The sequence below is a fragment of the Rhipicephalus sanguineus genome, chromosome 5 (assembly GCF_013339695.2).
Source record: "Rhipicephalus sanguineus isolate Rsan-2018 chromosome 5, BIME_Rsan_1.4, whole genome shotgun sequence".
Classification (NCBI taxonomy): domain Eukaryota; kingdom Metazoa; phylum Arthropoda; class Arachnida; order Ixodida; family Ixodidae; genus Rhipicephalus; species Rhipicephalus sanguineus.
The window spans coordinates 199,985,772-200,013,466 of NC_051180.1; the positions used below are offsets into that span (position 1 = coordinate 199,985,772).

The window sequence follows — 27,695 nt, forward strand, 5'->3', positions numbered from 1 at the left end:
TACAAAGTTTTAATGAGCATCCAACTCGCCCAATCTACGCTAGTTGTCCGCAATAACCCGCTGGTCGATGAAGGTATCAATTTTATTTTGCCGGCAAACGTGTTGTGTACTTACTGCAATTGGGAGTGGAGTGTGAACTTTCAAGTCGTTTACCTAACGCTAATTTTTTTCGAATAAGCCGTGAAATTGTCGCGCTTCGCTAGCAGCGTAGACCTCTCTTTAACTCTAATGGCGGGTCGTTCGCGCTTTCGGCGTAAGCTATTTCAACGGCCATCCGCCCAGTGAGTGACGCTCCGAACTCGGTGGCAATGATCCTGACCGCGATGGCTGTGTGTATATAGAAGATACGTTAAATGTTAACGTTCTTAACCTCCAGTAATGCTAGCAGCCATCTAAAGAACTATCATTACACGAAAATACGGCTATAGTAGTCGAGGAACGCCGTGCGACGCGAGCGAACTATAACGAAAAATGCTGCTGTTCTAGTCCGCAGCCTAGCAGACGACAAAAGCCGAATTCCGCCTTTGCGTCCCGATGGAGTGGATGAGGATGGATGCTATGAGCGTCCCCTTTAACGGGGCGGTGACAAGTGTGCCACCAGGCTCGAAAAAAAAAAAAAAAAACCTTTACTCCTTTTTTTTTTTTTTTAGCGGTGCCTAGTGTCGTTACTTCAATTAAAACTACTTTTACTCCAGAAAAAAAAAAAAACCTAAGTTTTCAGCTCCGTTCTGTGCCCTTTACGGCAGAATGTCCTTATTTTTTTTCCCCAATATTTATTTTGTCCTTTCTCTCTCTGCCACCAACACTTCTAACCCGTGTCTTACTTATTTCAATCGCGGGTGTGTTCAGCTTTCCATTGTCTCTAAAACCCAAGGCGTCATGTAGGCTCGTGCCCAAACGTACACCTGGGTGGATGTCTCCACATTCAATCAGAACATGCTCCGCCGTTCCTGATCTTCCCCGCAGCACGTGCATTGTTCTCTTCTTTACTGAATCTCGCTTTATAATACCCGTTCTAAGGCCAACCCGATCTCGCTTCAAACAGTAAAGCGCTTCCCCATTGAATTGTCGTAAAATGCCTCCCTCCTTATTTCATTTTTGCCCTTTCGGTAGTTACTCAAAGCCGGTTTTTTCTCCATAGCTGCCATCCAGTAAATCCTCTCCGCCTCTCTGACTTTTCGATTAACGCTCTTTGTTGACATACTGCTTACACTACCAGCCGTATATTTACTAGTGAGCCTCCTAGTTCTTTTTCTCCACTGTGTGAACACCTTCTCTGCCCATCTACTCTCCTTCATATTCCTTAGCCTTTCTTCGAACCTTATTTGCTCTGAGCCTCCCTCGCCTCAAACCGGCCCATCCCATATCGCCCTTGACAGCCATATCGCCCTTTACCGGAGCGCCGTCGCAGCGCCGCCATCGGTGGATCACCAGGCCGTAGCTGCAAAGTTTATTGGAGTACGGTCCCTAGAATATAATATTCTAGGGACCGTAGCTGGAGACCACGACTGCGAGCCGGCTTTCGGCCGAACGCGGGACAAAACACCGTCCCCCAAGCAGGTTGGCGGGACCCCCAGCTGCAAAGCCGGGACGTCACTTTAATTTAGCTCCAAGAGTTTTCGGCCTCAGATCCTTTGACTGATGTAAAGGGATACAGTGATCGACATACGGGCTGAGCCGCTTTTGGGGCAGCAGAACTGGCGCTTTCGTGCTGCATTCATGACAGACGACCGATAAGAGCACGCTATGCAAGCATAATAAAGGGACCACAGAATTATAAATATCACCCACCTGACCGTGTTTAGTAGACACGATGACATATCGAACCATAGCGCTTTTGCTTGTTGAGCTCGTCGACAACCCCACGCTTCTTAAAATACAGCCCGGGACCATCGGAAACTCTGAACACAGGGCAGTATGAGAGTACCTTAACTGTCATCCCAAGCACAAAAAGAGTCATTGCATTTGACCATCACCAAGCAGAATGTTTCCTGCACTTGTCTTGGTGACGTCGCCGTCTCAATGTTCACCCAGTAACACACATGCCGGCCACGCAAATAACGCCAACTTCCGATGTTTCGGACGCCCAATTTTTCAGACATGCTTGAAAATTCCAACATTTTAGCGGCACCGTCACAAGCCCTATGGACGTCATTCTACGAGAAATTTCGGACGCTGAAACTCTAAGGCGTCCGCTTTTTCTGACTTTCTGCCCCCATTTCAGGTCCGAAACAGCATTCGTTAGACCCTCCACCCCTCCACCTATGCTACGACCATCATCTCGTAGGCTTGAACCGGCGCTTTCGCGAGCCGATATGTGTTTGCCGCCGTAGCAATGTCCGAAAGTCAACTTTGTCGCAATGCTTAAGTGATATACGGTGACGCAGACCAGAAATTCGAAGGGGCCGCTATCACTTATCACGGCGATGTCTTCACGGATAAGCAGCGAGAAATGCCCGGAGGCGTGATGGCGGCAGGCGGCAAACGCGCCAGTACGACTTCATCGCTGACAACCCTTACGATAAGCATCTTCGGCTAACTGCTCGGTAGAGCATGTTGCCTAGTGCAGTTGTGAGTGTACTGCCCGTTTTTATAGGCGACAACGCGCCGCCATTCATGCTGCCTCTTTGTGCCAGATTGCTTTAGCGCGAGACCGCTAAGTGCGCCGCACAGACGCGGGGAATGCGACTTTCGTACATCGGCGAGAGCGGGAATTTCAAACGGCGTTTGAAACAACATCAAAATGACGTCGCTAAGGGCCACACAACTGCGAATGCCTTGGCGGAACACCACAATGAAAGTGGTCACAGTATTGACTGGGACGCAGCAGCTCTAATCGCAACGGAAAGACATTTATCTACCCGTCTGCTTTGAGAATCATTTTACATTCAGTCGACTAAACGCACGATAAACAGGACAAAGGGTAATCTACCAGAGATATACACTCGCACGTTGTGCCACCTGAGCCATAAATAGCCGCATGCCCACGCTGACATCTTCGATGCCTTTTTGTCACGTGAAGGGACCCGTACGGGCCCCGAAACGTCAATGCCTTTTTGTTTTCACTTTAACCTTCGCGAGTGTATGCTTATTGCACAAATAATTTATGTACGTGTGTGAACATTTTCAAGGGTCTAAACCCCCCACGGCAACCAACTTCCAAACGAGCAAAAAACCTGCTCGTTTGTTTGATAAGGTCTTCCTTAACAATATACAGTGCCCCGCACATTTTTGCGCGTTTTGATGGATCCAAATGCAGCATGTTTTCGGGACCAGCTGACGAGCAGCCCTCTTGTCAGACTGCACAGCCTGAGCTTTCTGCCTCAAGTGAATTTGTCGAAAATCGAAACTGGTAGTTTTTCTTAGCTTAGCAGGTTTTCAAAAAGTATTCCGGCTACTTAAAGGCAGATGGTGCAGTTTTTTTGAACACGCATGGCATTGACAGAGTCCACTTGCCTCGTGTGTGTGAGACGTGCCTGGAGACACGGTTCTGCGCACTTGTTTTCAACGCCTTTGTTAATATTGTTGTGGCGGCAAAACATAATCTCGTGTTGACAAAGCAAAGAAACTGTTAGGAAGGCACAGTGTAATTGGAAACTGACGCGCTTCGGCTACTAAGAGAAACGAGAGCGGGAGCGCTCGTGCGAGCACTTCGGCAAGAAAGCTTTGTCCTCATTCCGCATCGCTGGCACGACAAAATGTTACCTGCAGTGACAATGGCTAAGCTTCGAGTAACTGTGCCTGCACAGAATGCATAGGCACCGTGGCACTCGTAGAGAACACAACAGATCGTGTTCCTTGCAATGGAAACCGTCAGAACTGCCGCCTTTGAAACCGTTCGAACTTTCAAAAATGCCCGCATGGCTTGAGTAAGTTCTCGAGGCCATTTGGCATATCACCGAGGCGCAACACTGTGACACGGTTGGGTGAGATCGACCACCATCAACAGTATTTGGCCAACAGAACGTATGACAGAACAGGCCAGGGAACCCAAAAAAGAAGAAGCGAAAAGCGGATTCGTGTGACGACTATATGGCACGATGCTATTAATCAGGTTGTTCGGCACATCTTTTGAACAAAACATGAAATACACCTGCTTTTCCTCTTTACATATCAATATCTTGAAATCATTTGTTTTTTACATTTGCCCCATTTATCAACACAACTTGAAAAAACAGAAGGCTGTTCTTTCAATGGAGTAAACCAAACATCAGTACGAAGCTACCCAACTAGAATGGTATATGTGTATGCGGCATAGTTTTTCATTTTTTGGCAGTTTATTACGAAAATAATGACAAAAATTACTTGCCTCGATAAAAAAAGTTGCAAAAATGCCAGCACTTGAAGTACGGTTCTAATTCTAGCTCCACTACAAGAAGAGACGCCGACGAATTAACTGAAACAAACCCAAACGATGTGCATCACAAAAGATAGGTCTTGAGAAAGCCTTAAAATACATGGGAGGTATAAAGCCTACCCTGTGCCCTTAAAAGGCAATGCATTCGAAACCACGCTGCTGTCAAGAATTTACACTAGCAGAGAGCAGACTACATTAAGTTTCTGCAATGTCAGTTATGTGCTTGCCCGGTTCACCTTATTGCCACCAGGTGGCCCCATCTATCGGACCTCTTGAGTTTACGGCTACGGCAACCTGGTATGCGAAAGCAAAGAAGTGTGTGAACGAACTAAAATTCTCTCGTGTCACGTTCGCAGGTTTCTGTGACGATACGAAGCACTCTGCAAAATCTGAGCCCGTTTGGCTACTTCGGCAACAAGCTCAGAATGGCAGCCGATGCTCTCTTGGCTAGGCAGGTGCAGTGGAGCTGTGCGTCACCGCTCAAATGCACGTCACCCTAATGTGGTCTGATGTCGCTAAAACTTTCGTTACGCTTCCTACACGGTAATGTCGGTGGGAGTAGCGCTAGTGATGGGTCTCGATCGCGAGAATGAGCATTTAGGCACACTTTGGAAGCAAATCAAAATATATTCTAAACGTTTGCTGTGTCCAACACTTTGTGCTGAGTGGCCTTGCATACAGAGGAAGCCTACAGCAGGCTTTCTATAGCCTCAAAATTTGGTGGCACAAAGGGGACGGGCACCAAACACCGCACGACTGTACCACGCTGTGCCGGCCACCGTGGAGTTCCATAGGGGCCATGGTTGAAATGGCGTCCCACAATGCAAACATTGGAGTTTGGGTGGAAATTCATGCCACTCGTTGGCATTCTGTGTTTTTCCATGCAGGCATTTCCTTAGTACGTCACCACCTTGTTGAGTTAAGTAGTTCTCTGTTCTCCTCTCTTCCCTCCTGAGCTGCAGTAGAACAGTCACCCTGGTGGCAAAACTTTTGAAGGCTGCCGATTTTCCAGCCGACCCATCCACTTCCGCAACCACCTGCCAACACGCTGTTTCAGCTGCCCAATGCCTTAATTCTAGCATGCCGTAAATGTCCCTCGCAGTCCGTGATGAGGTACAAATGCCGAAGAGAGAGAATCAAACACGCTTGGCCCTCCTCTATACGTCAAGGGCAGGGCATGCTCCCCAAAGTGCCGATGCCGCTTGGGGTGCCGGACGTGAGAGCGTGTGCTGGTCTCGCCATAAAAATTTTTCTCATGCCCGGCAGTGTTGGCAAGCTTTCGGTGAATACCTCTTTAGTTCAGCAAATGTGATTCAGTACATCACGCTTAACCCTTGAACTAAAAAAGGCAGAGCGTGCAAACAGCCTTTTTTAGAATCGATACTTACCAACTAGCTCAGCTCTCTGTTATTCTAACCCTTGAACGTCGCGTCATACTCTTGCATCTCTGTGCAAAAAAAATCACGAGGAGGCATCGCAGCGAGACTTGGTGCTCGACAGAGGCGTATGCAGAAATTTTTTTTCGGAGTGGGGGCCCAGCAGGCAGATGTGGTCGAGTGTCATTTTGTGCTCTGTATGCCATGGCAAAAGAAATAATAATAAAAAATCGGAGGGAGGGGGGGAGGCATGGGCCTGGTGTGCCACCCCCTGGCTACGCCACTGGTGCTCGACGCCAAGTTTGCAGTTTTTCACTGCAAAATGGCACGCAGGTTATGATACAAGGATTCCTGCAAAGCTTTGTATTATTTTGAATGGACTAAACCTCTTCATTCATATGCTGAAATGTTGGCACAAGAGCCTCGCTTTATCGCTCCTAATGTTCTACTAAGTTGTGCAGACTGCAGCTTATGCTCGCTAAGCCAGCAATTGAATGTATGAAATAGATTGAGCGCAAATGGACGGGACAAAAGAAGACAAGACGACTAGACGAGCGCTTGTCGTCTGGTCTTCTTTTGTCCCGTTCATTTGCGCTCAATCTATTACATAATGAACCAACACGCCCAACAGAGCATTTTTATTATTTTATTTGAATGTATGAGCATATAGTAGTTCTTGCGACCGACAGTTATACATTAAGTTTGACGAGTCAAGCATTAACAGTGGAAAAACTTGCATTTCCCACGAAGCCTGTGTCCTGGGGGTTTGTCTCCAGAAGTACAAGTGATTCAGTTCAATGTATTCAGCCAAGCATTCCCTCAGTTGAAGGGACTTATTATTGGGATCCATGCAGTAATTACCTTGCCGATGATAGGTGGAGAAACAAAAAGAAACAGTCAATGTAGTGGCGTATTGCACAGCTGTTGGCAGGGGGGTGGGGACATATTTGGCAGTACCACAGGTGTTCCTGCATGCCTGACTTTAAGGGCACCTGACTCAGCAAGCTCGCGAAATCTAGGAGGCTTACTGCATTCGTCTAGAAGCAGATGAATGCGTGAGCATGCCTTCACTGGCTTTGCATGCCAAGGTATCTTGCAGGTATCTTTGTCGGCTGCACCTCTTTGTGGGTTCTGCGCATGTTTGTACAGTACGGTCCACTGTTAAAGGGAACACTCGAATGAGCAACATTACTCTTCCCCTTACTCTTCCTTGTATATGTGAACGATCTAACATCAGGAATTTCATCATCCATTCGATTATTTGCGGACGATTGCATCCTTTATCGCCGAATAACCACCCCTGACGACCACGAAATTCTACAAAATGACCTATCCTTAGTTGAAAACTGGTGTTCACTCTGGATGATGCAGACCAATGTTTCTAAATGCAAAGTCATGCGCGTATCTTGCAAGCAATCTAACTTGGAATACGTCTACAATTTAAACTCAACGAACTTGGCATATGTCGACAGTTACCGATACCTTGGCGTGCTTATTTCTAACACTCTCACGTGGTCGGATCACATCACACACTTAGTAGCTGACGCATCAAAGAAGCTTGGTTACATCCGAAGAACTTTATGCCTATCCCCTCCTACAGTCCGTAAAATTGCGTACGTAACCTTCGTTCGTACGAAGCTCGAATACGCGTGCTCCGTCTGGAGCCCTCATTAAAACTATCTGATTAATCTGTTGGAATCCGTTCAGAATAGGGCTGCCCGGTTTATTACGTCCAATTACGATCACTCATCAAGCATCACTTTTATTAAGGCGTCTTTAGACTTGCAGAATCTAGCTGACAGACGTAAATTTTCTCGACTTTGTTTATTTCATAAGTTATATTATTCTTTTCCTCACTTGCATGGTTCTCTCTTACTTTCTCCCACCCGCTACTCTTGCCGGCTATTTAATTCCAGAAGCCTCCAACGTCTTTTCGGTAGGACCATTGCATTAAACAAGTCATTTCTTCCTGTTGCCATCAAGGAATGGAACAACTTACCAGAAGCCATCGTCTCAGAGCGTGAATCGTGCGCATTCAAGCAGCTACTAACAGCTCACTTAAACTTGGAAGCCCATTAAAACTCTACCACCGTCACTGTATTTTGTGCTTTTGTATGTGTAAATATTGTGCGCGCACGTTTTTATACTTGTGTAAGCACATTTTCTGTGCGTCTGTTCTCGGATCCTGCAAAAGTACTGCTCGTGGACCTAGTAACTGGACGGTAACTTGTGTTTTCAGCGTCCACACATGTGGACATTTGTTTTATTCTAGACATAAAAACTGTACATGCAAAACTGGACCGGCTATGGGATACAAAGGGTTAAAACTGGGTCAATTTATTCTTTCGAAGCAAACACAAGCATGACTTGCTCATCCTCGACAGAGTGCAAACTGCTGGCTAAAGGGCTTCATTTTGGTGAATGAAAGATGCTTGAGAAGCGTCAGCATTTCGACATTTCAAGGCAGAATAATTCGAACTGGTATAGCGCATTACGGGGAAAGAAGAAACGGCCGAGCAGACCGACACAAGAGGACAGAGCGCTAACTTCCAGCTGAGCTTTATTGTCAAAATGCATCAAATATGTAGACTTGCGCGAGCCACATATTCTACATATTTGATGCATTTTGACAATAAAGCTCAGTTGGAAGTTAGCGCTCTGTCCTCTTGTGTCAGTGTGCTCGGCCGTTTCTTCTTTCCCCGTAATGCGCTATACCAGTTCAAGTACAACGAACCAACTCGCCCAATCTTCAACACTTAAGGCAGAATAAAACGTTTGTGAACGCTAAAGGCATTTTGATGAGACAATGGGTCAGAAGTGTGTAAGCAACACGTCGATGCGCCGTACAATGCAGAAATGAAGTTTTTTTCACGCTTGCTTCCTCTTTGCTAATTTCCACTGTTCGCTGCAATGGTTTGCCTGCGCAGCTTATGCACAGGCAGAGCTTACGGATATTGTCACGCAATCCTGACGCCGAGGAAAGTGGCAGTCGGCACGAAACTCTTTGTTTGGGCAAACCTGTGCCCGGGAAATGAAAAGTTAAAGCACCGGCAATACAACCCGAACACTCGTGGCGGCAAGCACCAGGGGCATGGACCCGAAATTTTTCCATTTTGCACATGCATATATACACACACGCATACAAATGCACACACATACAAAAAGGACGGTTGAACCCACCCCGAAAAAAATTTCTGGCTACGCTTCTGGCAAGCACTGTCGTCGGCCATCGGTGAACTGATTACCGGTGGAACACGTCGTCTTTTGCACATCAGTCATCGAAGCTTCCAGCATTATTGCTGGTGCTCGCGTAAGCTCTTGAATAAACTTGACTAGTATTCGCATCCTGCACGTAATCTTAGCAGAATTATCTCAAACAATCGTGAAGCTTCCCAAACATTGCAGCGGCGTCTGCGCCAAGCATTGCTACCTCTTTTTGCAATATATATGAATAATCTTGTGGGGGTGCCCACTGTAATGTTTTCACTTCATGGCGTGTGCTGCGCACCAGCTTCACCGCGGGGCACTAATGGCAGGGCTGCCAGCGTAGTGGCTGCCGTACTAGAGATGGCCCCGTATTGCCACGGTGATGCGGTCCCACGAGGAAGAGCACTCACTCTCTTTGGGGCTCGCCGACGGTCGTCTCTCATGAAGAGGTCTGTGGAAGCGATTCCGCGGCTCGGACTCCCGCAGCGAGTCGAATGCCAGTGACACTGCATTCGTGTTACCTCGCGTGTGTGTTACGTTAGCATTCTAGTGTGTCATTTCTCATGCTACCGTAGTTATTTGCGAGAATCGGCTGGAAGGCTCGCCATTGTTAGACTTCAGGATCTGCTACGTACAATTGTTCCTCGGGCGTGAAAGAGACCCCACAACCTAGGGCCAATAAAATCAGTCGTTAGTTTGTGACTGCGTTTGTCTTGCTTTCTGTTGCCTAATTCACGAGTAATTTATTGGCAAGAAGCTTTGAGTTGCATAACTGCTGAAGCCAGGCAATACATTTACATGAAATTAGGAGGAGCCCAGGCGCCTCTTTCAGAAGCAGCGATGGTCTCACTTGGACTTGATTGTTGCTTACATTGATGACATGTAACGCAATGCAATCACTGACCAGCAACAGGCAATGGATGGATGGATGCTATGAGCGCCTCCCTTATTATAATGGGGCGGTAACCTGTGCACCACCAAGCTCGAAAAAAAAAAAAAAACTTTCTTTTTTGTTTTAAGTCAGCCTAATACCTTGTCTACTTCAATTAAAACAAGCTTACTATAGAAAGAAAGACCATAAATTCGCAGCCCAACTCTTTGCCCCCTACGGCAGACTGACCTTATTTTTCCCACTAATTATGTTAAAGGAGTCCTGACACAAAAATTTTCGCCCCGCGTTTTTTTGCTGCAATGTGTTGCTGGGGGCCTGTTAGTCATAACACGGCACATCGTTTGCTGCAGCGCGCGACAGATAATTAATTAGAACCTCCTCATTAACGACACAGCCTCAGTTTCGGTTTGACAGAGCTCCAAAAACGACAAGCCGCCGGGTGCAACTATCACCACCTAGCGAGTGAAACGCTCGGTCACGTGAGCACACAGAACAGTGACGCATTTCCGCGTGGTCTGTCGTCGTCGGGCTCATCGTCGTCTGATGGTGACGATTTTCTTGCGGCGGGGATGGAAGGAATTTTCGACGTGGCGAATCACTTCAGGTTTGACCCGCTGGAGAGGAGCGATTTGTCGGGAAGCGCGTCAAAACAGAAATGGCGGCTACGACGTCATCATAACTTGTACCGGCTGCAACGGTTACGTAGCGGAAGTAGGGGGGTCACCTCGGGTCACCTCCGAGGGTGTCAATGCACCAGGTGCGGCCTATAATGCTGGATCGCGCTCACGAACATCGAAATTCATATAAAATACCTTCCAAGCTTTATTCGCTGTCGATATCTTGCAGATGGTACACGCACGTACACGGGAATCGATCCAGCAGGCTATCTCGGCCGCGAAATTTTGTGTCAGTACCCCTTTAACACAAAAGTGTTTTATATAGGGGTACACCAAGCTTCACTAACGTCGTTTCTGTCACTGAAGTGACATCGGTGAAATGTACACAAACAGATGACAAAGAAAAACCAGAAAGTTGGAGCGCTGGCTTCCTGCTCATCTCGGCATGCCAGGCTGCTTTCTCTCTCGCTGCTTTACCAGCACGCTCACCATTTCACTCCATTCCTTCGCATTCTCTGCATGCACTGGGTGAGCAAGGAAGCCCCACTTCGGGTGAAGGTGCTGAAGGCACCCGACCCATTGCGTGCACACGCAGTTCTGGCTCGGGTAGTTAAATACCTCATGCGCCCACCTGTGTTGGTGCATGTGCCGGAGTCTGCCCTTGTACGCGACCTTGCTGCGTGCCTCAAAACTGGAACTACCCGAGGTCGCCTTGGAAGGCCTCGTTGGCAACCCGACCACGGTATCCAAGCGCCAGTCGGCCGACGGATCACCGTCCACGCTCCAACCACTTGCGCATCGCCCAAGTCGGGCGGAGGATGGCATTGCCGAACGTCAGCACCGGGATGTGCACCGCCTTCCACAGTTCTTGAACCATCAGGAAACGGCTGCACCCTCACAGACACCTTTTACGCAGTATACTGCATCTTGAGGCCTGCCTGAGGTATTCTTCGTGTGCAGCCAAATATTCTCCACGTGCTGCAAACTGGAAGCCCAGGTATCTGTAGCCGGAGGTCTGTGCTATCTCTTCTCCATTGGGCAGGCGTAGCTGCTGCATTAAAGGGACACTAAAGAGCAAAACGATTTTTCTCGCATTAGTAAAGTAGTCTTCCACGATACCAAAAACACCACGCTTGCTGCGAGAAGACGCTTAGTAAGTGAGAAAACGCGCAAAAAGAAAATACAGGTGGCGACGCCACCTTGGAATTCCCGCACCATTTGCCGTGACGTCACATATTTTTGACGGCACCTGCTTGGGCCTACGTAGCTCCTAACCGGTTAAATCGAAGTACATTGTCCTCTGAGGGGGCCAGAGACTTGACATAACGAGGTTTGTGGAAATTTCGTCGAGCCAGTGGCACCAAAATACATTAAATGCTCTTGGAAACCTTTTACGTCACGAATTACAAAGTTCGGCGCGAAATTTAAAAATGAAACTTGAACTTAGTTTTCTCCTCTAATAATAAACCTATGGTGGTGAAATAAACTACACAAGAGTCGAGCACACTTTATCAATCTAACCAATTCACTGTTTCTCTTTAGGGTCCCTTTAAAGCAATTTCATCAGAGAAGCACACCGTGCTGTCAGCGTACACTGGTTATGAGCCTTTGTAGCTGTAGTTAGCAGAGCCCGCTAAGTGATCAATGTCATCGGCATACGCCAGGCCGGGCAGGATCCAGCTTCCTTGCAGGCCTTTGCTGTAGTAGCTCAGCTCGAATCCCAGCTGTGACTGCACAAGTTGACGCTCCACCCATGCAACGTAGAGCACATGCAGAAGCGGGAATAGTGGACAGCCTTGTCGGAGCCCCTTTTGCCCCGTGACATCGCTCGAGCTCACGCCACATATGCTAGTTACAACAGTGCAATCCGTAGGCGGCGAAGAACGTCACAAAAAGTAGGGGGCAGTCCCACTGCCCTTAGGCACTGCAACAGTGGCCCGTGAGGAACACTATCGTATGCCTGTGCCACGTCTAGGAAGCAGCACACAAACCCTCGGCGTTCTTTGCGTACGATCTCAATGCACTGGCTAGTCACAAAGAGATTGTCCTCCAGTAGGCGTCCTTGGCGGAACTTGTTTTGGAGTTCGGTGAGGTGCCCATGAACTTCCGCCCAGCCGCCTATCCATGTCTTCGTGACTGTGTAAAAACCCTGTACGTGACACCTGTAACTGTGAGGGAGCCATAGTCCCCGCAACAGACCGCTATCCCCACCTTTCTTCGCAATAAGCGTAATTCTCGACCCGAGCCAATCTGTCGGTATTCAAAATGTAGAGTGCCATCTGTTGTGGGGGTACTGTCACCCCCTGTAAAGTCGTTTGCACCTCATGGTGCACGCGTGTCTCACGTATTGGCCACAGTTGGTTTTGAAAGCCACCAAGCAATAGTGGCGCTGTGGCACGGGTTAGGGTTAGCGTGGTGGCGCATTGAAAACAGCGGCGAGCTTCATTGGGGTTTTCGGTAGCGCCGTGGATGGACGCCTCCTGCGGTGGTTCCGTGGGGGACGATACCGCGGCTCGTTTCCCCTGGGCCCCTCGTGGTGAGTCGAACGTCGACGATGTCGCATTCGCGGTGCATTGTATGTCTTATGTTGTCTTGGGTGTGCGTTATGTTTTCCGGGCATTGTATAAGGTTATTCAGCAAGTTAACTAGTTGTGTGTTAGATTCGGCAGGCGAGCTCGTCGTATGTAAAAAGCAAAGTAATAAATATGAACAAGTGTTGGTTTCCCCGACGATGTCTACTGTCTCCGTGTGTTCCGAGAGCGGCGATGTCGTCAGACCCCACACTGTTGACGAGCCCATAAGCTCGATCGGCCATGTTTTCCTGGGTGCGAAAACAAAACCAGTCGGTTATCGCAGCATTTCAGGTGCTAGCCGCTGGATTTTCTTTTGAATGTACATTTATCAACTCGATCATATCGCTGTCCTCCTTCAATGCTGGATTTTTGTCTTTGTTCTGTGATGACTCCATGCTTTGTGCGCTGTTAAAGCAACGAGAGAGCTGTGACAATGCCGAGAACAAGGTAACACTGATTTTTATCGAATGTATTGGTTACCCGATAAAGAAAAAAAAAGTAGCAACACAATCATAACGTAGTTCAGCGCAAAAAACAGGCAACAGACGAATGAGAGGACAAGGACACAGCGCTGTGTCCTTGTCCTCTCACTCGTCTGTTGTCTGTTTTTTGCGCTGAACTACGTTATGACTGACTCGTTCCAACTCGCCCAACAAGCAACGTTGCTTAGCAACACAAACCTGTTGCGCCAACAAGATCCGCACTACGCTTTGGTTTGGAAATGACAGGCGTATGCAAAAGCACTCTTCAACCTCGCTTCTTATTTCCTCATGAAATTTAGTTGCCTTGCCTGCTATATAGACTAGGCTTGGCAAACGAAATTCCAATATACGCATTTTTAGAGAAATGGACGTCGCGTACAACATGGGAGAGCACGATTGATGAGCATTTGCTTGTCGGTGCTGATCGACGAAAGCGAGGATTTACGTATGTAAGAGTGCATAAGGCTCTGTCAATGGCTAAAGTGGTAAAGCACATACCACAGACGCTGCCGTGTGCGTCTGTGGGAAATCTCCAGTGCTACTACACAAGACTCCATTGGCACAAAAGCCAACAGGCAAGCTTCGCAAGCAGTGTGTGCCGAGGTACATCGTGCACATGCCGTGTCTGCCCTTCACGTCACACCACCTTATCCTTTCCCTTTTAAGGCAGCCTTAGATGCCTCATCAAATGCAAAAAATTATCATCACGCAACCATATGGCGTCACAGATTGCCAAAACTCGTGACATCATTACGACGTCGCACGACGTAACGTCACACGACGATGTCGTCACACAACATCGTAGCTCGGTCAAAGGTGGGCCGATCACGGAGGCAGTGCAAAACCGTGTTAGTCCGTGCAGACAGGTTTCGGAGAATCAATACGTCGACCGAGAAGAAAAAGATGACCTCTCGGGTGAATGCACCCTGCGAGTTTTGTTCTTCTGCTTTCTTCAGTCAGCACGCACTGCGAACACGTTCGAGCTAGAGTTACGGAGCCCGTACAGAAGCCGTCTGCCGGGTCGCACTCATCTTGCCACCGATCTCACACACTGTTCCAAGAGTGTGTGGTAACACAATGCCACCATGGGACGTGAAAGCAAATAGCGAAATATTTTAAAATTACGTGTAAAGGATCACACACGCCTACCTTTCAAGAAAACCAGAACGACAATACCAAGTGTGCGCGACAACTTACGTCCTTATAATGGATGACATTATAAGCAACCAGTGTGCAGTGAAAGAGCATTACGTACCTCCGAGTACAAGTGAAAAGTGCGATCGACTTTCGTGTGTTTTGCACTGCCCCACCCTCGTACAAGTTGATGCTTCGCTTCTTGTCAAAAAACATGAAACGCGCAGGGGCGGAGGGTACAGAGACACCTGTGGATAGAATGAGCCAAAGAAAGCAGCACAAGGTTGCCACGCAGAAGCAACGTGCTTTCGATATCTGTCATCTGTTTACAAACGCAATGGTAAATGCAATGATGTATTGCAATGAAAGCTTATTTTAAAAGTTTGGCGGTCACATCTCTTCGGCAGCAAACAATTTCCTTGAACGCCTACTCAGATCAGAAGCGCATGTCACTACAGAACAGTTTGGCTTTGCAAAGCCGTACACCACCTGCCACCCGAACGAGTTTTCAAGCGCATAAAACCCCTCGTTTCGTATTGAAATTCTTAACGTGGTCACTTCATCTAACTCTCGGCCATCCTCGTTTCCCATCCCTCGGTCACCGTTCTGCTGCTCCTCCACCTTTCCTACGTGGCCATCCCAGCTGCATTTCTGTCGCCTGATGACAACTACGATGTTTGTTCCCCTCCTCCCATCTCTCAGCGTTACTCCTGTCATTTTAACACGAAAGTGTTTTATGCCGGGGTCCACCAAGACTTCAGTGATGTATTTCCGTCACGGAAATGACGCCGAAAAAATTTACACGATCAGATGGCAAAGAAAAAAAAGTTCCGTCAACGGGCATCGAACCCAAGACCGCTCGGTCAGCAAAAACAGATGCCGGGCACGCTATCCACTGCGCCACGGTTACAGACTCTAGAGGCTTTACAAACGCGCCCTTTTATATCTACCACTCTCCCGGTCGGCACGGTGGTGTTGCCCTCTGGGAGCGGTAAAGTAAAGTAATTCATCATTACTTTGGCCTCGAAAATTAGCACCTGCAATGCGTTACAGGTCCCTCCCATTCGGCGCGTTTTCAATAGAAGTTTAATTTTTGTCAATGCCTTAACATACCGCGAGGTGGCGACCTTAGCCAAGCGTCGGCCTTGCTCATAGCTCTGCGACGCGTGCCTGCCTGACCTGGTTGTAACACCATGTTCCCCGCTCACGTGCTCGCCCCGAGAAAAATTGCGGCTGGGCTACTGGGGCGGCATGACGCGCTTTGCGTTTCCCTCTAGTCCGGCCGTAGCGTTCAATCACATTTTAACATGCCGCGGGATGGCGACCAAGTTCTGCGTCCAATATGCGACGCTCTTCTGGCTACCACACCTCGTTCTCTGATTATGCTTTCACCGTTAACTACTACAGCTACCACAAGGGTTTGTTTAATCATTTAACATGGACACTAGTCGTTGGAATAGAGATGTACCACCAGTCATCAAAGTGGGTACACACACGTTAAACGGTGCCATAGCTGCCAGACATCAATATACATTGTGCAAACTCTCTTATATCAATGTACAGTAAACATTCAGTTACTTCTGTAAGGGCACGCTTTACTTTCGTGTTATTCCGACTCCAATGACGGAGGGATCAACCATGTTTTCATTCTATTGCACACTGCGCACTCAACTTTTTCTCTGGTTGCCTCCGCCCCATATGTTAGAACTGGCAGTATGCCAGTTCTAACACTCCAACGTATGGTTTTCATTGAATCTTGAACTCTTTCACTTTTGCCAGTACACTGGGAGCTACCTCGAATCACTCTGGGAATGTGAGGAGGGCTATTGGCGGCGTTGCCACGAGAAGATGCCCTGGTCCTCGTCACCATCCGAGCGGCGGCTTCCTTGACGGGTGCTACACTGCGAGGAGTTGGGCCCACGAAAGAGCGCGTCCGGCCGAGACGGTGGTTATACCTTACGTGCATTGCGTCCCCCACCGTATCGAGAAGGTGGGGACTCGCGTTTTTTCGGATCCCGACAAAGTGAGGTTCCTGTACAAAGAAGTGAATAAGAACAATCCAGCCAACAAATGGCGCGTCACCAACTCGTGCAGGAGTGAAGTTGAGCACGAAATCCCGGCCTCGTGCGGCCTTCCTACATCGGGCAGATGGCCCGTTGCCTCAACGACAGCGAGCGCGAAAAACACCTTCAAGACCAGAAGCGGCAGCAATATGTCAACAGAACCAGGTTGTGCGCAGACGCTAAGATCAGACTGCACGTGAAGTGTTTGAAGCGTTCGCACTGAAATATACAGATGCAGGCTGTGCCTTCGATAAATCTAACTGACAAGGAGCGTAACTATCTATGCAACTAATCGCATGCGCCGCTAGAAGTGTTCTGTGCATCCCCTTCTAAGGTATATTGGTGCGTTCTCGCAGTAAACCAAAGCAGTTGGCACTCAGTGCTGGTCCCGAGCCTACTAGTCCATGTTTCAGCTGTGAATAAGTACCGAGCGGCTCGCATTCAGACGCTGTACTGCAGTTAAAGGGAACGGGGATGCTTCACAATCGACCTACGTGCATGTGGGTTGCAAAGGTGCCGCCCGAGGTAAATAAACGTGTCGTCATAACCCATTTAGCGACCAGTTTCGGATCGCGCTGCGAACGAGGTGCTGCTAAAAAAGGAGGCGTTCCCGTGGGGCGCTGTGCAAACGATCGCTGCTGCTTGCTGACGGCACAGAATAAACATCATGCGCACCTAGGAAGTGCCTCCTCGTTCGTACTCAAGGGAAAAACTAAACTTGAACGCGTTGCACCACTTCCGATGAGGAATCGACTGAGCGCACGCAGCAACAAACACTTGGAAACTGTGCAGCCATCAGTGCAGCATTGATTACAGGCAAGAAACAGGACCACTCACCCTTTCTTTCGCACGTCCTGCATGTTTTTGCACGACCTTGGTAAACGATCCACCTTTGCCGTCTGCCATGTTGGCTCGCTATTGCTGCAGCTCTCAACTAATAATAAAAATATATGTGTCCATACTACGCAATAACTCATCTCAATATAAACCCGAGAGTTTTATAAAAGACGAATAAATTATTTCAATACTGGTAATTGAAATATTTTTTACTAACATTTTGCTGCGGTACCAATGTTGTGCTCCATCATTACTAAGGGATTCGCCTCGGGCCGTGCGAGCAAAGGGACCCGGTATGTAGAAATGTGCTCTTTCTACGGTATTTCGGGGTAAATAAGGAGGTTTCGAGGCTGAATTATGCGAGGCTGTTGCCCAGGACAAAAATGCCTGGTGACATGACCGCTCGTTTGCGGGAACTTGACCACGGGAACTTGGCTTTGAACTGGCCAATTCCCACGACAGCATAGGACGTGCCCGTCATTTAGCCGTACGTATACCGTACAACGTAGCCCCTTCGGTAACCGAAGTAACTAGAAGCAAGGTTTCATACCGGCTGCCTGACAGTAGACCATACTATCAATCGTGGGATAGAGAAATGCGCGGAACGGAGCCGACCGCAGCCTAAAGCATTTGATTCGGTCGAAACCTCAGCAGTCATGCAGCATTGCGAAATCAGGTTGTAGATGAATCGCATATGAAAATACTGCAATATACCTACAGCGGCCCCACAACCACCGTAGTCGTCCGTAGAGAAAGCAATAAAATCTCGAAATAAGAGAGCTGAGCTAGTTGGTAGTACGGGGACACACCAGAGGGGACGACACAAAGGCGTCTCGACTTGACCCTTGTGTCCGTGTTTGTACGCCCTGTCTTTGAACGTGAATAAAGTCGTAATAAGGAAAGAGCGTAGTGAGGCAGAGAGGCGCAATCTTTCCAATGCGTGTTCACAGACTCTCAGAGCATTGGGCCGGGAAGCATGGTTGTTTGGGTCGGGATGAGCGAGGGTAAAATGCGAAAAGAGGATGTGGACAAATGACAGGCGCTTTGATGCCCAAGGCCAAGATTTCATGGCTAACAGCAACAGAAGTTAGGTCAACCAAGGAAAACGCGGGGAGCAAGCGAGAGGAGACTAAATCTGGGCGGCCACTGCATGCGCGCACCGTGAATTCTTTAGCGCTCTGTATTATGCACAACTTGCAGGAACTTTATTTACAGTGCTACAATCCCTGGTCGGGATTTTGGTAGGGTGGGAAGATAGACAATACGTGATCTGGTTCAACAAAATGTGTGGAACAATCAGCAGGCGCAACTGGGTCACATATCTTGCGAGACGGAAACAGAAAGTGGCAACGAAGTGCTACTAACAACAAAGGAAATGCAGGTCTACATCTGTACGCACACATACATACACAGTGGCGACTGTCGCCTGCACACTGGGAAACGAACCACTGTGGCCAAGTTTTCCTTGAACAAAGCAGTAATGTCAAAGAAATTTGTCCTACGCTTCTACTGTGGAAATTGTTTTCCGGGTCTCATGACCACGCACTGTAGGCTCTATGCAACGCTTTCGCACCTTGCACTGCAGCATTCTAAAGGAGACTACGGCTGAGCAGGGGCTCCACAGCATTAGTACACTCTGTCATGCTTTTGTTCTGCTTTACCTGGCCTGAAATTCACATCATCGACGACATAAATACGGGCAGGGACCAGTAAACGCTTTATGGCCCGATGAAACGCTCTTCCTGTTTTAGGATATTCATTTTATTTCATTCAAAAGGAATAGCACCACCACTGCTTTATATCTGCTCTGGTCGATGAGAGCGCAGAAGTGTTGTGTTTTATTTGGGCTGAACTGCGAGAGCTAAAAACAATTGGCGAAGCTTGCACTAGGCTTGAAACAGTGAAACTGGACGATTTTGAGGACTAATCTGGTTTCTTCTAGGCTGTTTCTAGGCCTTAGCGAGGTGATGTTAAGTTGTCTCTACCACGACCTACTGTACTCCTGACCTGCCCAGATGTCCCCTCTCCCGCGTTCTAGTTCATACCTCCTGCCGCTAGGGACGTAACCTACGAGCGTTTTGTCGCTAGTCAGCACCTGTTTGCTCACGTCTGCTTTAACACTCGTGGTGATGTTTTGCCAGCGCAGAGCGCTCATATAGTGTAATTATTGTGCATGAATGCAAAATACATTGGAAATAAAAATACGGAAAGCGATTTAGAATTTTTTTTTGCATTTAAAAGGACACAGCCATTCTAGACACTGTGCAAGTCTACGGCTTCTCACGTTAGTCAACCAGTGCGCAGTAAATACTTAACCGCACTGAATAGCTTACTTGGCCCTCCATCTAAGTTTGCTGGCAGTTGGTCGCATAATACAGGCATTTTTACTCCAGCACCGTCCAAATGGTCGCAGAGTAGCAGACGAACAGGTTATAGGAAGCGCCACCAATGGCGAGTGGTTGAACGAGAGCGGGGACGCGCACTCCCATAGGCCCCCGCTATCTGGGCAGGTTGGGAGTACGGTAGGTCATGATTCCAACATTGATTCTCGGCGCAGAGAGGTTCGAGTTAAACCACACACAGTCACAGACATGACACGGATGTCCAAACTCCAGAAACAGAAACTCGCGCCTCTCATGGCGTAGGCCTTTCATCGCTTCGGGGTCTTCTCACAGTGTGGGGCTAACTGTTGCTTTCTTCCTTTTCAGTGGACCAGTGGTGAGTAGTGGGATTAACGCAATTTCTGTGGCAGATGCCCGTTTATGATAGTTTTTTTGGTTCGTTGGGCAAGGAACGATTTGCTAAGCAGCTTTGCTGTTGAAAGGTTTCCGCTTTGGTCTCCAATCAACCTGGCTTGCCTTGCGTGTGGTAGCTTTCGGCAATCGCCGCAGCTTGCAAAAATGCAACGAATAAGGAAGTGGACTCCAGCACATTGGGAAGCCCAGCTTTCGAGCTTGCCCTTCGACTTGTTCTATCGGAACAGGAAGATCGTCGAGGTTTCCTGGACTAAAGAGACTGAATTGACAGCCGGGCTAGGTGGTCCCGATTCGTTTTCTATTGACTTGTACCTCGCAAAATACAACTCGGATGTCAAAGAAGCACACTCGACCAGCGCTGCTTATTTCTCTCTCCCCTCCTCTCGGCAAAGCTGCGTTCGCAGAATTGTATACGCGCAGAAACAGCTCAACATTGTTATACTACAACGGAAAATATTTATTGTCGTATGAATTCACCTTGCCTGCTGCCATAACTGTCCTCTGCCTGTGTGAGTGGCGGGCAGCCTTCCTGAATTGCATTCAGAATGAGGCACTTTCCGGCTATTCCGAAAAAGTTTAGCTATAGTTCAGCATAGCAATGCGATGCTTAATGTCCATACGTCATTGTAACGCCGCGAGATTTCACACATTTGTGACCTCCCATAACAAGCAGGAAAATTTCATGGCAGACCGAAAAATTTTTTACGAATGGCCAGACTTTCTTAAACTGCGCGAGAAGACGAAGACACGAGTAAGAAAAAACATTCGGACCACCACGAGCGCATAAACAGCTAACGACCAATGATGACCGAGAACTAGTGGTAAAAAATATGCTGCATTGAATATAGTGTGTTCTATTTTTTACGCAGTTGTGCGTAAGTGGTCACTACGCGACTGATTTTCACGTCATTTGTTGCATCGTATTACAAGCAGGTGTTGTGTGCACGAGCCAGAAAATTTCGACCAATCATGAACAGCTAACGACCAATGCAGAGGGAAACAATGCGGGGTAGGTTAACATTATAATCGCCCACATTTTGTCAAAGATTCGCGCTCACACTGTTAGCATAGGCGCATTTATTTGGAGGGGCCGGAAGGCCCTCCAAGCAACATGGCAAATGCAAATACGTTGAGTATAAAGAATGTAATATGGCCTCTAATACCACAAATTCTTACATTATAAAGGAAACTTGGGGTTGAAAAGGTAACAACAATGGTAATTTAGTAATACAATAATAATAATAATAATAATAATAATAATAATAATAATAATAATAATAATAATAACGTACCAGAAACACTGTTTCGACTAAAAGCAAACGAGGCAAAATATATGCAAACCTGAATATGTGCAAGGAAATGCAGAATTAGTTAGTGTAAAGGAAAGGTGCACTCATTGCTACCTACATTATAAATGCCATTACTGGTGAGCAGCTTTTAGACATTAACGAAATGTCACTGAATGATGCAAATCTAATACTGGGAAGGCCACCATGGACATAATTGTTTTTCGTGCATAAAGTTGTCTGGTTAATGTATTAAAAGTGTTGCGTGTAATACTATTACATGCATAGCATATGTATGGTTGTCCCAGTGTATGGTACGTAAAACTGGCTGTACTCTTTCCGGGATGTTATTAAACATAGCTAAGCGAATTCTCCCTCTGTATACCAAACATCACATCACGCTCAGTGCGAATGAAGAGAGTTCTCTCCGTGTATACCCACGGAGGAGAACCCTACTGGTGAACAAGTGGTTACGCTACTGCGCGCATATATGCATTGCAGTCCTCAACGAAAGTATGTGTTTATAGAAAATGAAATGCAGAATGTAGGTTTGTAAAATAACCATACACTCATAGGCAGTTCAAAAATGTGTACTAAATACACATACATACATGCATATTCACAAATATAGATGAAAAAAAAATACAGGTTTATGAGCACAAGCTAGAAGTAAAAGTTGTCATCGAAGGCTGTAACATGTGGTCATTTTTTTTTTAATAAGTTCCTATCATTAACCGTTTTTTGGAAAAAAGAATATTCAAATGAATGGTTGACGCGGTGTTAACATTCTATCGTGCTGTTGTCTTGTGCTGTATCTGGAGGTGAATGGAGTAACGGAATATGCATTCACCTTCACATGCCCCATTAATATTTGAACAAGAAACTTCAAACGTGAATGACGGTTTCTCGTGGATAGAGGTTGAAGGTGAGCTCTGGTTAGCAGGTCTGTTAATGATGTGCGGTCATAGCGATTGTATATAAAGTGAGCTTCCCTTCTCTGAATCGTGTCTAGTTTATCAATGTTCGTCTTAGTACATGGGTCTCAGATAACGGCAGTGTGGTCTAACCTGGGCAGAATAACAGATTTATATGCGAGGAGACGTACCGTGGGGGTGGATAGCTTCGGTGGCCTGCGAAGAAAAAATAGTTTACGTTGTCGTTTGGTCGATGTGCTTATTCCGCTGGAGATTACTTGATATTAGAAGTCCTAAGGGGTACCTCGGTATGATGATTGTTGTAGCCGTGGTGGTAGGTGAGGGGCATTTTTTGTGAGTAATTGTCTTCAAAATTGCGAGACATCTGGCAATTTTCAAACCACGACACAACCTTCTCAAAAGCTTGAATTAGGAGCAGCTGGTCGGTCGGGTTCTTAGCCTCGTGGTATAGAATACAGTCATCTTCGTAAAGTTCAATTTTTGCTGGGATGCCATCAACGATATTGTTTATAAGAATAAGGAAAAGAAAGTGGACCGGGCCCTGTGGGACACCAGATGACACTGACAGTCTACCCCGAGCAGTGTTGGTTAAAAGAAACAATTTGTTGGCGATCAGTAATGTATGATGAAATCCAGGATAGTAGCTTAGGGTTTTGAAGTACTGAGTTTAATTTGTATAGCAGTTTATTATTAGAAACCGTGTCACAGGCTTTACGGAAGTCTAGAAAAATGGCATCGGTTTAATTACCGTTACTAATAGGTACCGCAAAATCATGTATAGTTTCCACTAAAAAAAGCCCCTGCGAAACCCGTGTTGTCCTTTGGTGAAGAAGTTTTGTTCGAGAAATTGTGACACGTGTTTATGTAATATATGTTCCATCAATTTTCAAGCTGTTGAAATTAATGATATGGGACGGTAATGTTTTACGGAACACTTGCTCCCATTTTTTAGATGCGAAGTATCTTATGGCGGAGTTCAATCCGGTGGTGGTGGTGGTGGGGGTGGTGTGTGGCGTGACCACCCTTACTGCGCATGCGCATACCCTCTCCACTCCCCCTCTCCACTTCCCATGTCCCCTCTCCACTTTCCCTCTCCCCACCTCCTCTTCACTTCCCCTTTCCACACTTCCTCTGAAATGCAGTAGTAAGACCGAAAGACGAGCTAGTTGGTAGAAATTCATCTTGAGTAGCTTTTAGCGCAAAAAAAGGACAGGGACACAGAGGGAGGGAGCAAGACCAGCGCTAACTATCAACTGAAGGCTTTATTAGGCCAGAAGAAAACATATATACTCGGACTACGTCACCGCGGCACATGCGCACGGTCAACAGTGCAAACCAAGGCACTATCTCTCCATACCTATCGTTAACCCCTTTCCTTTAGGAGCGAAACTTCTTTGTTAGAAATCGTTACTGACGGGTGACTGATGCAAGATGTTCCCCTGATGTGTATGTGATAAGCCTCTGCCAGTTCTCGCGTGGTGCGATCACGGTGCTTAAATAAGGTGACCGTGTCAGAGAAGCGTGCTTCGCATCCACACTGCGCAGAATGCATTGCTAAGTGCGTGAGCGGCTTTCCTTTTAAAGACGAGAGGTGCTCCCTTAAACGTATGTTAAGGCAGCGACCCGTCTGCCCCACATACATCCGTCCACAAACTTAATGGAATGCAGTATACAAGGGTTTGAGGCACATGTAACAAAGCTAACTTTGTGCTTGACGTTGCAAGCACGAGAGGCCCCTCTGTCTCCAGCGTCCAGCTTATTTCCAATCATGGAGCACATCTTGCCTAGTTTATTCTTGGCTGAGAAGACCACATTCAGTCCATACCTATGGGCGGTCTTTTTTATACGGTGCGAAAGAGCATGCACGTAAGGAATTACCGCCCATCTGGATCGTTCCAATTCTGGTTCACGTGGAAGGCCCCCTTTTATATGCTTTATCAGGCGCCTACAAACAGCCTGTAGCAGGCTAGACAGGCCAAAATTCTCTCCTGCGCAACGCCGCGATAAGCACCAGCGCATGCGCGTCCCCTCTCTCTCCTCTCCTACGCTGCCCCCCTCTCGCACGCCTGCCGACTGCGTTCCCCGCTCGCCTTGTGAGAATTAATGGCCAGACTAGAGGGAAGACAAGGCGCGCGTAGCATTCCTCTTCGCGTTCCACGACGCGAGGTCAGTAGCATGCCCAAAGAACGCCAACGGAACGCGATCGTGCAAGTGCTCCGGCTTCGCATCGCCTCATGGTCCCCTTTAGCGGGAAATGGTGTAATTTTCTAGAGGTACGACCTTGGATAGTTTCCAGTCTTTGAGAAGCTCGCCCTCCTGCAATGATTTAGAAAACAATACGTGAAGGTACTTAGCCATCGACTCCGCATACTGCTTTAAAAATGCATTTGGGATGTCATCGGGACCACAATTTTTTTATATCTATTTTTAAGAGCAAGTTAAGTATTCCTCTTTGCTAATAATGGCAGTGTCTGGCAGAAGAGAAAGACGCAAGTCGGGGTAATAAATTGTTGTCTTTGTTGAAAACAGATTGGAACTGAGCACTGAATGCGTTCGCTATCTTTGAGCAGCCCTGAGCCATCCATTTCAAAAGCCGTGGAGGAACGTGACGAAGGAGACCTCATTTGCAAAAATTTTCTGGGGATGTGGAGATAAAGTGCAGTAGTAGTACAGCATTGTAATTCTACTTATCCTTCAATACTTCACCTTAACGCTTAAGGTGGATGTTTCTTGCCTTTGCGAATCCGTTGAAGTGCCCTTCTTCTTTAATCTTTTAAGCGTTCTTTTGAGCTGTAATGTAAATAGAGTTGTCCAGGGGTTTTTTGACAATGCCCGACACAAAATGGTCCATGCATTCCACAACAATAACTTTTAAGTGGTCCCAGAGATGGTTTACACCAGCATCACTGCTTGCAAACGTGTCAAAATAAAAATACAACAAATCTATTATAGAAATGTCATTTACCCTCAAAAAGTTTGGAAAATGACTGGTTCTTCGATGTGCATTCATAGATACACCGGTGAGTGTCAGTAATACTATTTGATGATCAGAGATGCCAGGATGTATTTCACATTTAAGATGCGGCAAAGCCACGGATGGAGAACAAATCGAGTATAGATCTAGTTCGACCTTGTATCCTTGTGAAGTTGTCCACAATTTGTAATAAAGCAAAGACAAATACTAAGCCATTTCACCTTCACTGTCGTTTTGCTTCTTGACAGTCGGCGAGTTCCAATCAATGTTTGGTGCGTTTAAATCACCAGTTAAAATAATCCGATTTCCTTGTTTTACACGAATGCTCGTATATTTTGTAATTCAATAAGATCAGTGTGTTCCGAGAAGGGCGACCTGTACACAACACCAATAACATACTTAACATTTCCGTGATGAGTTTTGCAGAAAAGAGCTTCAGCATTAGGTACATCGGGAATTCTAATAATGTTCAAAGAATTTTTGAGAAGATTGCGATCTTTCCCGAATGCATTGAAACCAACTGGCACAAGTTCACTATCGGAGACCGAACCATTTAGCCAAGTTTCGGTTTGTAGAAGAATACTGGGATCGTGGGAAAATACAACACTACCTTCCAGTCTTGTTCCATATACTTCTGCAGTTTATGTTCATAATTCGCATGGGTTGGCGAGGCACTTTATTCAGTTGACCACGTTTGTTTCTGTCATTCCACGTGTCAGCAGTGCCATCTCGTGTTTAACTTTGGTGTCTCGCACACGCTCTGAGGAATCCCGGGAGGCCTTCTAGTTTGTCAGGACGGTTTCCTTTTCGCGATAATTTAAGGATTACAGGGTGGCGAGCTTTTTGACCTTTGAAGCCGAGCCTATGGATTCTTTCTATAGCTGGAGTTGGTACGTGCAGTTTTTCCATGAAGACGACTTTCTTTTCTAGTTCCTCCTCGGTAGGCTCTACAGAAGTCTCATCCAAGCTATCTCTTATTATTATGCTGTTTCTGCGACGTCTGTTATCCAGGTGGTCGTCCACTTTTTCCATGCGCTCTGATGCGAAATAACTTTCTCAGTGTCAGTTGTAAGTTTCTCGAAACTGGAAAGCTGCTCTTCAATTCCGTTATTTATTTCAGCTAAGCTTAGTAGTGATCTTACTCTCCAGTTTCTTTTGGTTGGCACGGATATTTTCTATGGTAGCACTAATTTTATTTTGGCCGGCTAATAGCTGCGTCAGCAGTTCTTTCTCAGACGGACCGGGATATCACCACATACCGACAAATTTATGAAGACGGGAGAAAAGGGCGTAAAAATGCATTTTGCAAAAAGTGGGCAGGGCAGCAGCAATAAGAGCCGGTCGCTGCTGCGGTAGGAGTTAGCCATCACCGGCCTGTATTATTACGAGGCAGAAAAGGGTTGGCCACTGCTGCCCGGCCCACTTCCTCCTTGTCATTTCGTCTTCTACGATGACGTGGGCACGGTCATCTGTGTGTTGGTCAACAACGGAGGTCGTCTGCTAGGATGGCAACCACACATGCTACAATGAAGGAAAGATTACTTGAACGCCCACCTGCTGTCCAGTCTCCTGTAGCCTGTGGCACAACTGATGCTTGAATGGAATGATTGCAACCGTAAACATTCCTTCTTTTTTCTTTATAGCAGAGCTCTACCAGCTGGCTAACTGCTGTCGATGAAAAAGTTGTGGAATGGCATTCTCACTGCCTAGCTCTAGTTATGTTGTTTGCCTTAAAGGATGGAGACCAGCCTTTCCTTTACATGCACAACTGGACTTTACATACAGAATTTACATACATATATACAGGCAGTGACTTTGTTATACCGGTGTCACACAGTGTACTGCCGATCGTGATTAAGCCCAGTCGGGATCAAATTCCTCAAATGTGATTGGCTTCCTTCTGCAGCTTGCGTAAAGGAACCAATCACGACTGCGAAATTCTATCCGGATTAGGCGCGATCGCGATCAAAAGTGCCTGTGTGACACTGGTATTACACGGATCTGGTGCTTCGATTCGGAGGAGCCCACCAGTGCATAGCCCTGCTCCTGCGATCAGAACGCCCGTCAGGAATTAAGCGGTGCATTTCGGCCCCTCGGTTACCCCGCCCCAAATTCTTGATGGCAAATTGCAATGTTCTCTTCACCAACCAGCACTTCCACGTTCCCCTCTCCCATTACATTTATTGGTCACACTTGTCGTAGGCGA

General features: G+C 47.1%; 2 protein-coding genes across 4 annotated transcripts in view; one reads left to right on the forward strand and one right to left on the reverse strand.

Annotated features, from left to right (window-relative positions):
* The window catches only part of LOC119394569 (amphiphysin), a 669,247-nt gene extending 651,615 nt beyond the window's left edge, over positions 1 to 17,632 (reverse strand). For all 3 annotated transcript variants that reach the window (XM_049415832.1, XM_049415833.1, XM_049415834.1), the window contains exon 1: positions 17,539 to 17,632. In XM_049415832.1, the coding sequence (XP_049271789.1) occupies positions 17,539 to 17,607 (69 nt within the window). In that variant the 5' untranslated portion in view covers positions 17,608 to 17,632. The remainder of the gene's footprint in view (positions 1 to 17,538) is intronic.
* A 180-nt stretch (positions 17,633 to 17,812) lies between these two features.
* LOC119394571 (26S proteasome non-ATPase regulatory subunit 3) overlaps positions 17,813 to 27,695 on the forward strand; it is a 197,177-nt gene continuing 187,294 nt past the window's right edge. Inside the window, exon 1 of the mRNA XM_037661893.2 lies at positions 17,813 to 17,831. The gene's annotated coding sequence lies outside the window, so the exon portion shown is untranslated. The remainder of the gene's footprint in view (positions 17,832 to 27,695) is intronic.